The sequence below is a fragment of the Pituophis catenifer genome, unplaced genomic scaffold (assembly GCF_029215685.1).
Source record: "Pituophis catenifer annectens isolate HBS135680 unplaced genomic scaffold, rPitCat1.0.hap2 SCAF_1, whole genome shotgun sequence".
NCBI lineage: Eukaryota > Metazoa > Chordata > Lepidosauria > Squamata > Colubridae > Pituophis > Pituophis catenifer.
This window is the reverse complement of record NW_027256881.1, coordinates 23,429,528-23,445,783: the sequence shown is the minus strand read 5'-3', so window position 1 is coordinate 23,445,783 and position 16,256 is coordinate 23,429,528. Positions and strand designations below refer to the sequence as shown.

General features: G+C 44.0%; 1 protein-coding gene across 1 annotated transcript; it reads right to left on the bottom strand.

Annotated features, from left to right (window-relative positions):
* Positions 1 to 7,630: 7,630 nt before the first annotated feature.
* On the bottom strand, positions 7,631 to 11,548 carry LOC139319243 (pro-opiomelanocortin-like). Its single transcript, XM_070947015.1, has 2 exons — positions 11,429 to 11,548; positions 7,631 to 8,083 (listed from the first exon to the last, which is right to left on the bottom strand). Exons 1-2 carry the CDS (start codon positions 11,546 to 11,548, stop codon positions 7,631 to 7,633), a joined length of 573 nt encoding a protein of 190 aa, XP_070803116.1.
* Positions 11,549 to 16,256: the final 4,708 nt, after the last annotated feature.

Sequence of the window (16,256 nt, the reverse complement as noted above, 5' to 3'; positions counted from 1 at the left end):
CGCATTATCATGTAATAACCTTAGTGTCAGCATTCCAGAACAACCCAACTCCAATTAAAAACTCTGAGACAAGCTTCATCTCAAAATCTTTATTTATTGGAATAGGTATACTGGCATATCTGGGAAAACCTGAATCTGAGAGTTCCGAGCTTTCCCTCAATAAATCAAAACCCCATATCCAGCCCCTGCACTCATCAGTCCATCACATGGCCCAATCACCATCCATCTCAACTTGAGACACCACTGCAACCACTCCTCCTCCAGATGCAGGAGCACCATGACCTTGACCAAAAAGAAGAATGCTATTATGTCTAACAAAACCCTCTATCAAATCCCCCCTCCTACTTTCCCAAGTGCAAGAAGGTGGCAGCATGGAAGCGTCCGAGGTTAATATGACTTCCAAAGCCGACACTTAGTTTGACCAAGGATATTTAAAGGTCTTTATCCTGCAATAAAGACTTTCTCATTAACTTATTTATTGCATAGATAACTAATAGGAATCAATATCAGAATCCCTCTTAGAATATCCATTAATCTTAATGTTCATTCAGATAATACTGACCTTACCAAAAGATTTAATAGGAAGTTCAACCATTCAGCAATTTATACTGCTGAATAAATAATTGAAATCTCCTATCCACTGAAATTGCATTTATATATTTAGACATGTTTAATTCCCAACCATTTGTTGAGGTATAGCCCACCGCTTCAAGGTAAAGTGTGACTCTGCACTAGGAATAGAATAGAATAACAGAGTTGGAAAGGACCTTGGAGATCTTCTAGTCCAACCCCCTGCCCAGGCAGGAAACCCTACACCACTTTAGACAAATGGTTATCCAACATCTTCTTAAAAATTTCCAGTGCTGGAGCATTCACAACTTCTGGAGGCAAGTTGTTCCACTGATTAATTATTCTAACTGTCAGGAAATTTCTCCTTAGTTCTAAGTTGCTTGTCTCCTTGATTAGTTTCCACCCAGGAAGAGGTGGAACATTTCCAAGTTAGATAATATTTCATCCTGTTTGTATGGCTAGATCTAAGAAAGCTTGAAATAGCATAGATTTTGTAATTGTGGTATTTAAGGTACCCAATATGCATTTTATGTTGGGGAGCAGATTGCATTAAGTATTAGCTGAAGCTGTTTTACTGTTGATCTTCCCAAAGGTCATTTATAGATAAGGACAGAGTTGGTTTATTTTTGAATAAAGTTATCTGAGTGCCCTTTTCAAATAAATGTTAAGTGTTACCAATTTGGATCTTTAAGAGAGTAAAGTTTAACAATATTTAAAGCATGAGATTGAAGGAAAAAGAAATTGAAATATGATCCTTCCTGAATGGCCACACTACTTAGTTTATCCATATGGAAGATTTAATGTTACTTTCCCAGATCTTGCATTTTGTTTTCCCTTTCTGTTCCTTGCATTCACTTACATCAAATCTTATGCTTAGATACCCACCAGCCTTGAAAACCTTCATCTAAATATTTTGCCATAATATTTGAAGTTACAGTTACTCAAAATTCTTTGTTTTTAATGCAATTCAGATATTCCCCAAGATGGTGGAGTTCTGGTTTTTTTCTTACTGAGGTAAAGTAGCATTTGAAACTGAGTCAGGAATCAGGAATGTCTTCTGTGAATTTCACTTCTGGTTGAGTTTTTTCATATCTTTCAGAAAGCTGCTGCTTCATTTTGCTGACCTGGAGGAACACAAGTCCGCCATTCTATTTACAAGGAGAATAGAAAATACAGGTTATCTTTCTGCACATGAAAATTTTACTTGACAAATAACTGCCAAATTTCACATTAAAAGGGAGGGCCGACTTGGCTGCTACATTTTACCAACTTAGCTAACCTGAAAATAGTTAAAGTAGCATCAGACCTAGTTACTACTTGGATGAGAGACTGCAGGAAGACTCAGGTTTAGGCTGGACTGGGGAATAAATAAAATTTAAAAAAACCATGAAAGAAAACAGCGGTGACAGACCACTTCCGTATTACTGCCACAAACCTGCAAAGATGTGCTTAGGTAACCAATCAGAAGTCAAACCTGACTCAAGGGAGTCCTCTCTTCGCAAAGTCAGTAGATGCCTCCATCTCTTGTAGCATTGTAGCATTTATTTAAGACAGACTTAAGTAATATTTCTGGGTCATCAAGCCATTGGTATTTTGCTGGGACACTAATGGCTTCCAAACAAGGCAAATGCCAGGGACAAAATAACCAGTTATCAGAAAGTACAGTAATGAGGGATGCAGTGGTTCAGTGGCTAAGATGCTGAGCTTGTTGATTAGAAGGTCGGCAGTTCAGCGATTTGAATCCCTAACGCCGCGTAACAGAGTGAGCTCCCGTTACTTGTCCCAGTTTCTGCCAACCTAGCAGTTCGAAAGCACATAAAAAATGCAAGTAAAACAATAGGGACCACCTTTGGTGGGAAGGTAACAGCGCTCCGTGCGCCTTTGGTGTTTAGTCATGCCGGCCACATGACCATGGAGACATCTTTGGACAGTGCTGGCTCTTCAGCTTAGAAATGGAGATGAGCACTGCCCCCTAGAGCTGGAAACAACTAGCACGCATGTGTGGGGGAACTTTTACCTTACGGTAATGAGGTTGCTACCGTAATTTCCCAAGCTTTTCAAGTTCCTCCTCTGCTATTCCATGTTATCTTTAAATAGTTCACATCATCATTTCCATTGCCCAAAACTTCAAAAGCCATTTGAAAATGAATCACGCTTGTCTTCACCTCTGCTGACATCATATTGAGAACAAAGAGTGTAATTGAAGTCTCACTCCTTTTTTTTATATATTAAAAGGGGTGTGGCTTTGATTGTGTGGTTGTGGTCTTCATATTGACTTGTTTAACACACAAACATACGTGACACTCCTCAGAAGCCCCTGCAATATATTAAGCTTCCTGATAAATGCAGGCCAGCTTGCAGGTGCTCATTTGTTTTAGAAAAAAATATATTTATTTATTAAATCTATCTGTCATTCATCTCACCGTCTAAGGAATTCTGGGTGGCTTACATAATAATAAAAGCATGAATATAAAAACAAACATAAAACAGACTAAAAACCAGAGGTGGTATTCATCCAGTTCGGATCGTTTCACCCAAACCGATAGCGGAAATTGCAGGTGGACCTGCCCACCTGCCCCGGCTCTATGACATCCTATTTAGGCACATTTTTTAATCCGGGTGCATGCACGGAAGGCACGCGTGTGAGCAAAGCGCATACACGGAAAGCCATGTGCATGCACGGAAGGCAAACACATGTGCAAACCAGGCATGCACACGGCAAACCTGTAGTAACATAATCTGAAACCCACCTCTGCTAAAAAACCAAGTGTGTAAACAGTATTGGAATCATCTGTCTTATCCCATCAACCATCTTCAGCATAGATCGGCCCTATTGAGGCCTTAAACCAACAGTCAAAGCTAAGTCTTGATGCCCTTTTAGAAGGCCAGGAGGGTGGAAGTGAATCCCACCTTTTAATTTAGTTCTGCATTTGGTTTCAACTGTAGTTGAAATGTGGATTAACGAGCGTAGTTATCCATCACTGCGCACCCAGAAGCCAGAGAGACTTTCAAACTGGTGAAGATTTTCAGAAGAGCTCTTACCTCTCAACCTTCAACTCTAGGATGCCATCCCTGAGCTCCCACACCACTGCCCCATAGCCTGTGGTGGGATTCAGCCAGTTCTCACCACTTCGGGAGAACCGGTTGTTAACTTTCTGGGCAGTTTGGCAAACTGGGTGTTGGAAGAAATTATTAGGGCAGAGAACTGGTTGTTAAATTACTTTAATCCCACCACTGTCCATAGCCCTAAACTGTGAACTACAGGCTGCTACTGGAAAAGCATCTGGCTGAAAATTATGGTTTTATACTAAATTTCCAGTTTTGGGCATTTTGATGGCCAAGAAGTTTTTCTTTGCACTGACAGCTTAGAATGCTGAAAAATTTGGCAGCTTTCAAGTTGCCAAAATGCATACCACAGGTACTACAAACACAGGGGAAGATCTAATCATTTCCCTCCTTATCTTCCTTCCTTCCTTCCTCCCTCCCTCCCTCCCATCCTCCTTTCCTCCTCCTCCTCCTCCTCCCTTCTTCTTCTTCTTCTTCTTCTTCTTCTTCTTCTTCTTCTTCTTCTTCTTCTTCTTCTTCTTCTTCTTCTTCTTCCTTCTTCCTTCTTCCTTCTTCCTTCTTCCTTCTTCTCTTCTCCTTCTCTCTCACTGTCACACACACCACACATTTTTTTTCTATAGGGTGGGATTTGTGATGGGTTTTTGTAACTCCTACAGCAACCATAAATCAGGAGGCAGGGCATGGAGTCAATGGTGATTTTTAATTTTTTTTGGTCCTCTCACCTTGGTTAAGATGGAGGCAGCATCAATTGCTTCATGCCATTTCCTGCCTATTCTAGTTCCACTAGAACAGTGGTTGGCAAACCACGGCTCGCGAGCCACATGCAGCTCTTTGGCCCCTTGAGTGTGGCTCTTCCACTCATGATGCCCTGGCCGGCTGTGGCTGAGCCAGGAGTGTGCGGACGCACAGGGAGACCCTCCTCAAGCGAGCGCCGAAGCTCAGGAAAGGTGCACGCAAGGTGGGCAGCAGTTTGCTTAAGGAGGGTCTCCCCACGTGTGCGCATGCTCCCAGCTCAGCCACAGCCAGCCAGGCATCACGAGAGTGGTAGGAGGAGGAGAGTACAGGAGAGAAGCTGCCCTGTACCTACCTTTGCGCCACATTTGCACGTAAGGCAGCCTTTGCTTCCTGCCGCTTCAAGCTGGAGTTCGCAGCCTGGGCGGGGGAAGTGTAAACGGCAGCTACCTTGAGCAAGCCGCAGCGCTATTATGCAGGGCTCCGAGTGATTCTTTACCTTTCTTTATCTTTCTTTGATTTGTATACCGCCCTACTCCCGAAGTACTCAGGGCGGTGAACAGCCAAACAGTAAAATACATAAATACAAAATTTAAAAACAGGATAAAATCGAATTAAACAATTTGGCCCAGACAAATTAAAACACCCCAATCATTTAAAAAACAGATTAAAATTTGCATATTAAAAAGAAAAGAGGGAAAAGATTAGGCCAGACCCGCCTGGTGAAATAAAAAGGTCTTCAAAGCGCAGCGGAAGGTGCGCAGATCCGGGATCCTCCGTATCTCCGGGGGGGAGCTCATTCCAGATAGTAGGTGCCCCCACAGAGAAGGCTCTCCCCCTAGGGGCCGCCAGTTGAGATTGTTTGGCTGACGGCACCCAGAGGAGCCCCTCTCTATGAGAGCGTACCGGCCGGTGGGAGGCTATTGGTGGTAGTAGGCGGTCCCATAGGTAACCAGGTCCTAAGCCATGGAGCGCTCTAAAGGTGGTAACCAAAACCTTGAAGCACATCCGGAAGACCACCGGGAGCCAGTGCAGCTTGTGCAGAAGAGGTGTTACATGGGAACATGATTGGAGAAGCAGCAGAAAGAGCAGCCAGGGCTGCGCTTTCAGCGGGTAAGCAAAGCTGCCTCTGCCATGAGGAACTTTGGAGAAAGGGTGGGGCAGGCTGTGGGAGCAGCCTGTCTCTTAGCTGGCGAGAATGGCCACAGCCTTCCCCCGCCCTCTCTCTCCAAAGTTCCTCGCGGCAGAGGCAGCGTTGCTTACCTGCTGAAAGTGCAGCCTTGGCTGCTCTTTCTGCCGCTTCTCCAATCACTCGGAGCCCTGCGTAATAGCGCTGTGGCTTGCACAAGGTAGCTGCCGTTTACAAGCCCGCTCGGGCTGGGAGACAGGGAAGCCCTGGACTGCCTATTCTTGCCAGCAGCCCCCCCCCTTGCCCCCAGCAACAACAATTCTTGTGCTGCCACTTCTCCGGCAGAACCCCCAGACCAGCTGGCAGGGCAGAGTGGGCGGGAGGGGAGAGACAGAATGGTTTTGTGGCTGGATAGGAGTGGCTGGGGGGGTCATGTGACGGTGAGTGAGTGACATCGAGTTGGCCATGCCCACCCAGGTTTTGTGGCTCCGGTGTGCTTTTTTTCTGTGGGAAAGGGGTCCAAGTAGTTCTTTGAGTGTTTAAGTCTGCCGACCCCTGCACTAGAACTAGGATGATTCCAAATCAGCTTCAAAATGCTTTGGAGAAACTGAAGAGTCAAAACTTGTTATGTGGAAGATCTTTTGGTTGGTTCTCAAGCACATCTGTGGCCAAGTGAGGTATTCACAATATGGTTCCCCACCAAATTTGGTCACTAATGTAATGGGGGTGGTAGGAGGGAAAATTAAATATTTAGAGATGGCATCCATTTCCCTTGAGATATGTATCTAAAAGTGATTTGGCTTTGCCTGCTTTTTGCCTACTCACTTCTGAACTAACTCTTGGCTTACAAAGACAAATATAGTCCAAATATAGTCTGTCAGCTCCAGTGTGCTGCCGGCATGGAGCTGCCATTCATGGAGGGAGGAACGCATAAACCTCATTTCAGCCCAGCATCTGCTTCGTCAAGCCTCCCAGGAACTGACAGGATTGACGGGAGGGAATAGCTGGGGATGACATCATCATGGCCAGCCAGAAATAACAAGGGGATTAACTGTTTAGATGCTGGTTGTAAATACTCAAGTGATTTAACTGTTTAAATGCTGGTTGTGAATATTCAAGGATTAAACATAAACCAACTTCTGGGTCACATGGGAGGGAGCAGCGCGCGTGATTGGTTGGGTGGTGATAACTAATGGATAAATGGTGGTGGGAAGCACAGGGCAGTAGCCTAACAAGAATTTCATCTGTGATTGTCAGTGAGTGCCAAGAAGTGATTAAACTAAGGTAGCAACCATCCAGGTTTGTCGCCTTTTATTTCCTTCTGTTCAGAACCTGACATAGTCTTTTCCCCCTCCAAAAATAAGCCTCCTCTTAATTTATCATTCTTTTTTAAATGTTGACACCATTTGTATCCCTGCCTGCTGCAAGGCTGAAGACTCTGAAATGATGAAGATTGCACTCCAAGTGACCAAAAAGACAACCTCAAAGGCTTGGTTAATTTGCAAAAAAATAAAATAAAAATGTATTAGTAGTAGTATTTTATAACTTTAATCCTTTCATTTACAGTATTGTACAGCTGGTTTAAAATATAAAAATAATCTGTCCCTCTGAAAGATAACTACTCCTTTAGCTCTTCTTCCTGCTTACTTGCACAAAATGGCAGATGTCACCTTAAAGATCTGCCACCCACGCTTCCCACCAATTATTGGTATATTCAAAACCAGAAGGCAAACGTGAAAGTGTCTCCTAAGCAGCGAGTTTCTAATTTAGCATTAATAAGTAAGAACAATGAAAATAAATGATATTCGCTAATAATATTATCATGAAATATGTCAGAGAAATTCATAGGTGAGGTGCCCAGGCCCTTTTCCCCATTGCTACAATGCCAGGATGTGGATGGCCCTAATCTCCCTCACCCTTACTGGCCTTTCTTATAAGCAGTTTTGACGATGGCATTCTTAAAAAGAGTCACTAGAGGAGTGTGACTGTGCTCTGAGGTCATGAAGCCGCCGTAGCGCTTCTTCTTGGGCGGGGCTGGGGCGTTCCACCGAAAGTGGTGCATCTTGTAGGCAGTATTATCATTTTTTATTTTTCTCAGCTGCTTTCCTTCCTAGTGGCTTTGCTGCTCTATTTTTAATCTGGGTAGTAGTCTTCTTCGGGGTATTCAATGTCCGAGTTAAGGTGTGTTCTGAAATCCTCAGGATAATCTACCACAGTTCCCTCCTCTGCTGCCACTCTTGGTGTGGGGACTGGTCGCTTCTTCCTGCCCACTGGCTTCCCCCATCGGAAGTGCTCCATTGCAAAGGACCTCTTGCCTTTTCGCTTTTTACGGGACTCTTGGTGGCTTTCCGAGTCTCCTTCCCAGCTCTCTTGGGTTTCTGAAGAAGCCAAGAAGAGATCTGCAATTAAGTCACTTAAAAGGTTCTTTCTTTTGTTGTCTAAGCGGCCGCCGTTGCTGTTACTCTTCCCAAATTTGTTCCAGTGGATGTACTTCTGAATATTTTCAGAGAGAGGCTGCATGTGACCATTTCCTGGATATACTGGAGACTCATTTGAGAGGCCCATTCTGCAGGCCCTGAAGCACTCCTGCAATGGAAACAGGAGACAAACAGGGAGATACTGACTTCAAAATTACTGTACAAAGTTTCAATTCAGCCTACAGCTCATTCCCCTTCCCTCTTTTCTCAGAGTTAGTGCCTCAGTAATGAGAGTCAGACACACCAGCAGATCTGTCAGGAGTTTGTTAATTTGCAGGCAAATTTTTCTAAAGCTCAACTGTACCTATTTAAATTTAATTCAGTTGTATTTAGAATCTTCTTAGCACATGAATTATGTATTCCTTTAAAGCAGGAAGCAACGTGAGAGAAGGCTTTGATCTAAGAATAGTTGGTACCACCATAAAGTTGACTGAATCTCACCTAGCCAGTCAAACCACTCTTGGCCCATCTGCTTTTGCATCCTCCCACTGAAAGAATTTCCTATATGTTTCACTTGGTCAGGAACCAGCAAAAACTGCTTTTCTCAGTGATGATAGGTGGCAAAAAAATAAGGAATCTTTTTTTGGGTTTCTATTTCCCACTTACGAATTTCCAGCCATTGTTGGAAATTGGATCCTAGACAGTGGTAGGATTCAAAAAGTTTTACTACCGGTTCTGTGGGCGTGGCTTGGTGGGCATGGCATGGCTTGGTGGGCGTGGCAGGGGAAGGATACTGTAAAATCTCCATTCCCTCCCCACTCCAGGGGAAGGTTACTGCGAAATCCCCATTTCCTCTCGATCAGCTGGGACTCAGGAGGCAGAGAATAGATGGGGATGGGGCCAGTCAGAGGTGGTATTTACCGGTTCTCCAAACTACTCAAAATTTTCACTACCGGTTCTCCAGAACTGGTCAGAACCTGCTGAAACCCACCTCTGATCCTAGACTAGATGAGATAAATGGTTTGAAATCCTAAATGAAGTTAAATACCAAGACAAAATTACTCCTGTCAATGCTTCATATATCCACTGGATTTACATCCTTTGCTTCTTAAAGAACATTCAGAATGAGATCCTTTTCTCCTCTGTAAACATCCTGAGCTTCCACGCATCCCTTTCAGACTTACCAGCAATTTCCACATTATGAAGCCCTCCCACCTCTATTTCATTATAAATGCCTCATACCCTCACTATTTTCCCCAGCAAGGAATAGTTATTTTGATCTTTCATATCTGCAAAATTACTGGCTTTGCTACTACATCAAGAAGTTCAGTCTTTCCGTAATTCAGGTCAGGGTTCTGTTTTCCATTGGGAGGGTATCCTCACCGCATACCTCCTCTTCCCATGCTCAGTTTAACTGTTTCATTTCCATGTGAAACCAAGTCAGATGCAGTTTCAGCAATCAGTTTCCAATGTTCTGGTGTTTAATGTGTGTACGGGTTTAGCACTGCCTGCCACCACCAGTTTGTTACATGCTGCCCAGGGGCTGTCATTTGGAAAGATTTTGCCACCATTCTGCTAACATTTGGGATGTCCCTTGAGGTTTTCAAATACATGCAGGCTTGCCACCATGCTGATCATAAGGGTGCCCTTCCCTTCCCAGCATTTCCATCAGCCTCTCGGATTTTTTGTTGTTGTTGCAAACTACCAAATATGCACAACGATGTGGTAGAAGAGCAATATTTTTCTTTTAGTTGGAGACAAGGGATTTCAACTGATTTGTTCTAGTTCAGGAGGCAGGGTTCAGTTATCAGCAACCAAAAAGACATTTATTGATTGACATCTCCGTGAGCTCTGGACATGCAAAGATATGGATCTGCTGTGCATACTGACATAGATCTGAAAAAGGTAATTATTTCAGGGTTTTTTGGCTTTAATTTTAAAATGCATTCTAAAGGTTTAAGAAATGGAAAGACTGGTGGTCTCGAAAAGAAGATCAAAGATAATACAGTAGGGAAATGAAATTCCCATTATCAGCCATTCAGTGGGTAACTCAGCCTAGCTTGATTCTGCTACACTCTCTTTCCATAGTCTCTTACATCAGTGGGTTCCCCTTCTATAGCTGGATTATAGCACCTAAACCCATGGACTACATTCCCTTCCACAAAGGGGATTCGTTGATTTCTGAAGAGTGGGGTTAAAAACAGATGGATTAAACTTCAGCACAGTTTACCATTTTGCCTCAAGTGACAAAAGAAATGAAATGAAAACAAGAGATGTTTATTCCCTCTCCTCTAATGAAGTATCACATCATTCTCAGATTTCATGCAGAGAGAGAGAGAGAGAGAGAGAGAGATGACATATAAATAGGAGGAAGAGGAGGAGGAGGAGGAGGAAGATGATGATAAATAGACAGGCAGGCAGGCAGACACAGACAGACAAACATTGAATGTGATCTCTGGCTGCAAAAAGCTTCCTTGCGCTGCTAAGGATCTTTTCAAACAAACACATTGCATCATCATACTTCCCAATTTCACATTTTTAGAGACGGCAGGAGTGAAGACAAAAGGAAACGCTAAGAAGATGTACTAAGAATGGGGACAAAAGAAGATACTCTCCAGATGACTGCCACTGTTGCTGGCAAAATGTCAGGAGATCTGTTGCCTAAACCACGGTCACTAAACTCTGAAGCTCAACATTGCACTACAGATGTTGGCCGTGAAAGACTAGACCAGTATATAGATAATAAACATGATTTTAAAAGATATTATTTGATTTTAATTATGTAATGTGCCCACAATCATTTGCCATCTGGATTTTTAAAAAAATTAGCATACACGATTCTCCCTGAGCTTGGTTGTTTTCTTCCAGACATTTCATTATCCATACTAGGTAACATCATCAGTGCACTGCTGAAGTTACTTAGTTTGGGTAATGAAATGCCTTCAAGACAATAATCAAGCTCGGAGAGCATCAAGGACAATAATCTCTATTTAATCCCCTTATAAGCAAGTGAGTATCACCCATAAGGTTGGGTAACAAATTCCATACCAATGTTACAAGGCATTTTCTTGGCTTTATCTGAATTTAATTCACAACCTTTTCATTGGATGGTCTAAGTCCGTGAGGGCGAACCTATGGCACAAGTGCCAGAGGTGGCACACAGCGCCCTCTTTGTGGGGACGCGAGCCATCACCCCAGTTCAGCTCTGCTGTGCATGTGTATGTACCTCCCATCAGTCAGCTGGTCTTTGGGCCTCTGCCGCGCATGCACGGGGGGACAGGGTGTGTGCAGGGGAGCACACGCAGATGCACGGGGGGTGGGGTGCATGCACGGGGGCTGCACATGCATTGCATTTTGGGGGGTTGGGCATGCACATGCGCATTTACACACAGATGCGCACATTTTGGGCACTCGGTCTGGAAAAGGTTAGCCATCACTGGTCTAAGTTCTGTGCCATTTCTCCCAAATACAGCCATCTAAGAAAAAGAGGGTCCTAGGTGAACAGTCCACTTACCATCTTCTTCAGGTCTGGGTCTATGTTCCAAGACCAACAGAGGATATGCACTCCTGCCACTGAATGGATGAGCAGAACTCTCATGATGGCACAAAGACTACTCCACTGGGAGTTCAGCATCTTCAGAGAAAGAAGACTGTTTCTGCTGAGACAAAAATATTGGCCACCAAAAGAAGCAAAGTAATATAGATTAAGGAGAGCCAGCAACAAAAGTGAAGTACATCCCTAAGTGATAATATCCAAATGGGGCCCAAGTAGCCGTTTTCCCTCCCTTGTGTCATCTGATGTGTTAGTGTTACAAGGTCTCAGGTGTGAAGGGGGAGCAGGTGTGTTAAATTTGGTGTTATCACTCTCACCCTCTCATACTAGTCACTGGAAATTCAACATGGCGCCTCATGGCAATGAACTCTCTGAGGATCTGAAAAAATGCATTGTTGCTCTACATAAAGATGGCCTAGGCTATAAGAAGATTGCCAAGACCCTGAAACTGAGCTGTAGCATGGTGGCCAAGACCATACAGTGGTGTAACAGGACAGGGTCCACTCAGAACAGGCCTTGCCATGGCCGACCAAAGAAGTTGAGTGCCCATGCTCAGCATCATATCCAGAGGTTGGCTTTGGGAAATAGACGTATGAGTGCTGCCAGCGATGCTGCAGAGTTTGAAGGGGGGGGTCAGCCTGTCAGTGCTCAGACCATACGCCACACGCTGCATCAAATTGTTCTGCAGGGCTGTCATCCAGTGATGGGATTCAGCTGGTTCAGGCTGGTTCAGGCGAACCGATAGTTAAATTGCTGGCTGGCTCTACCCCGCCCCTTCCACGAGTCCCCATGCACCCCATTTTGGCTCCCAGGTAAGTGCAGGGAGGCCTCCTAGGCCAAAAACAGGGCGGGGGTGCACCCCCCCATGTGGCCCATTTTTGCTCCCAGAAGGTTGCAGGGAGGCCTCCTAGGCCCAAAAGGGGTCATGGAGGCGTGCATCCCCCCCCCCCCGCAGACCATTTTTGCTCCCAGGGGGGTGCAGGTGGCCGAGTGCTGCCTGTTATAACCCCTGGCCACCCACCATGACCCACCATGGCCACGCCTACCCAGCTGGTCATTAGGACAGAGAACCAGTTGTTAAATTATTTGAATCCCACCACTACTGTCATCCCAGAAGGAAGCCTCTTCTAAAGATGATGCACAAGAAAGCCCACAAACGGTTTGCTGCAGACAAGCAGACTTAGGACATGGATTTCTGGAACCATGTCCTGTGGTCCAATGAGACCAAGATAAACTTATTTGGTTCAGATGATGTCAAGCATGTGTGGCGGCAACCAGGTGAGGAGTACAAAGACAAGTGTGTCTTGCTTACAATCAAGCGTGGTGGTGGGAATGTCATGGTCTGGGGCTGCATGAGTGCTGCCGGCACTGACGAGCTACATTTCATTGAGGGAACCATAAATGCCAGCATGTACTGTGACATACTGAAGCAGACCATGATCCCTCCCTTCAGAGACTGGGTCGCAGGGCAGTATTCCAACATGATAATGACCCCAAACACACCTCCAAAATGACCACTGCCTTGATAAAGAAGCTGAGGGTAAAGGTGATGGACTGGCCAAGCATGTCTCCAAACCTAAACCCTATTTAGCATCTATGGGACATCCTGAAATGGAAGGTGGAGGTGCGCAAGATCCCTAACATCCACCAGCTCCATGACGTTGTCATGGAGGAGTGGAAGAGGACTCCAGTGGCAATTCTGGTGAACTCCATGCCCAAGAGGGTTAAGGCAGTGCTGGAAAATAATGGTTGCCACACAAAATATTGACACTTTGGGCCCCATTTGGACATTATCACTTAGGGGTGTACTCACTTTTGTTGCCAGCAGTTTAGACGTTAATGGCTGTGTGTTGCGTTATTTTGAGAGGACAGCACATTTACACTGTTATACAAGCTGTATACTCATTACTTTAAATTGTAGCCAAGTGTCATTTCTTCGTGTTGTCACATAAAACGATATACTTAAATATTTACAAAATGTGAGGGGGTGTACTCACTTCTGTGACATATTGTATATGATAAACCCTAATAAAGTTGATTTGCTTCTGCCTTATCCTGTTGTACAAGTCCAGCCACCATGTTTGGCAACCATAGTGGAAGTATGGGAACACAGTCTATTGTGATTTGTTCAATAAGCCATTGTTAAAACAAACCATTCCTTAGAGTAATAATGTGTGAAACTAGCCAGAGATGGTGGTGCTAATGAGTTTCCTGTATTTGCTGCTTTCCCATTAATAGAAATACAACCTTCATGAAAGAAAGAAAGAAAGACTACTCGGTATGTTATTTTATCCAAAAATCCCAAGTCCCAATGGCCGAAATTAACTATTACTATGATTTATGATGCTATAACTATGTCCACTACCTAAACCCCCACTAAACCATGCCTAGTTACAGCTGCTAATTCCACAGAAATACAGGAATGAAATTTATCACAAAAGAAAAAGAGGTGAAGCTAAACTTCTTGTGTGGTCAGCTAAGACCTTCACTAGACTATTTGTACTATTCCACCACCACCTTGTCACTTTCGACAAGTCTCTGCACAAATAAGCCTATTTTCTATGTACATTTCTATGTACATTAAAATTATTACAAATCTCCTCCAGATGTTGGGCAAGACTGTGTCATTATTCTTAGCAGGTATTTTCAAGAATGTTCCTATAAATAAACACATACGTTGCAGGGGAAAAATGGTTTTGATTCCCCCCCCCCCAATCTCTCATTTCAACATTTACATTTCAACTTTCCCCCTCTATTATTTCAAGGTCTGCTGAAACTTTCACAGACCCATGTGGCTCCAAACAGAAAGTAACTAGGCTGCTCTCCAGGGATATCTATCCTTCTACTACCAAGTTAGTTTGCTAGTTCATCTAGAACAGGGGTCAGCAACCTGCGGCTCTGGAGTCGCATGTGGCTCTTTCATCCCTCTGCTGCGGCTTCCTGTTGCTGGTCGGCTCCACAATTGGTAGGTCTTTCATTTAGGACAGGTAGAGGAAAAAGGACACCACACTAGGAGGAGACTCTATGGTGGGGGAACTGGACTTCCTGTGAGCAGAGGAAAAAGGACGCCGTGCTAGGAAGAGACTATGATGGAGGAACCGGACTTCAGCTCCAGAATTGAACGGGGGCTTCGGGTTGTGTGTTTAAGGTTGCCAACCCCTAATCTAAAAGATTCATATTTCAATAACAGCATGCCAGTTCAAAGATGAAATCCAAAGAACTTCATTGTATTCTGGAAGGAAGTGTCTTTTTGTGAGCTGTTCAACAACAACAACAACAACAACAATTTATTATTACAGTCTTAGACCAGAACAAATAAAAGCACTCAGTATATATACACTTAAAAATTATAGTATAAAATAATAAATAACAACTAAAATCTATAATAAAATCCAGTGTCAGTTATACATGGTCTGACTATACGATAGTTGCAATCCCTAAACTGTGTTGCCCGTTGTAGGTTCAATGCTAAAAGGGAAATGACTAAGCAGTGCAAAGGGTTTGCCACAGTTGTTATATAACATCGCTATGGTGGAGAAGACACGTATTTGCAATGAATCCCCAGCGCTGCTGCGCAGAATCTGGCCACCTGTGCTGTAGTTATAGACTGTTCATCCTGAAGCAGCCACTGAAGATAGGTAGTGTTGGAATGGCTAGGATACCTAACAGTTATTGGCAGAATATGTTTTTCCTAATCTCCATATAAAAGGAACATCTAAGGAGCATGTGACCCACAGTCTCCACCTCTCCTGAGCCGCAGGAACAAAGTCTTTCCGTGAATGGTATCCTTTTATACTTGCCATACAGGACGGCCAATGGAAGCGCATGGCACCGTTCAAGTGCAAATGCTTTCCAGTGGTTTGCTGATTCCAACTGAGTAAGATAGCTGGCAGGAGCAACAACACATCTAATGGCATCTGAAGCCAGAAACAGCAGAGCTTTCCCTAAGTCTGCCTGCCTCTCAATGTCCTCCACCCTTTGTCACAAGGTTTGTCTTGCTAGATCATAGTCCATCTTGAGTATTAAAGCTGGGGAGAAGCCTAATTTGGCAAGGTTGGATTCCACAGCCTTGATCCATGATGAAGAGAATTTGTCTTGGAGGATTAACGGAGCAAGACCTTGCAGAAAGAAGTTACGCTTTAGCTAGGGATTTAAGGATGCTATACAGATTCTTGCTTTGACTTTTATCAATCCTGTCTCCAAGCGCAGAAGTGCATTTGAGACACAACGTGGCATCTCGAGAATTGATCTAATGAATTTGGATTGAACTATTTCTAATGATATAAAACATGAAGCTGACAGTCCGAGCAAGGTCCCATAAAGGAGCTGTGCTAGCGACTTGGCCACAAAAAGCTTAATAGCAGCAGGGACATAGTATACTCCCTTTGTACTGAAAAATGTAAGAATAGTCCTCGTTAATCTTTGGCCCAAGGCAGCTGCACATTCTCCATGTGCTTTTCTTGAACCATTGGCCTGAATGACTACCCCCAGGTATTTGAAGATGGCTACCTGCTCTATTTTGTGGCCATTTAGATACCATGAATAAAGTTTTGGCCTTTTTGCAAAGGCCATGAACTTTGTTTTCTCATAATTTATGTCCTGTTTATTGTAATTACAGTACTGGAGAATGGCTCACAAGGCTCTTTTAAGGCCTACTGGTGTCCTGGAGAGGATCACAGCGTCATCTGCATAGAGCAGGAGGGTGATGCTTCAGTCACCTATGGGGGGGGGGTGATTTGGATTGTTTAGCCATTTTACCATGTCATCTATGTAAAAGTTGAAAAGCGGG

Excerpts from the sequence above, each read along its gene's own strand:
- LOC139319243 (XM_070947015.1), bottom strand. The coding sequence starts at position 11,548 with ATGCTGAACTCCCAGTGGAGTAGTCTTTGTGCCATCATGAGAGTTCTG. Across the intron at positions 8,084-11,428 it reads ACCCAGACCTGAAGAAGATG|GAGTGCTTCAGGGCCTGCAG; the intron begins GTAAGTGGACTG and ends TTTCCATTGCAG.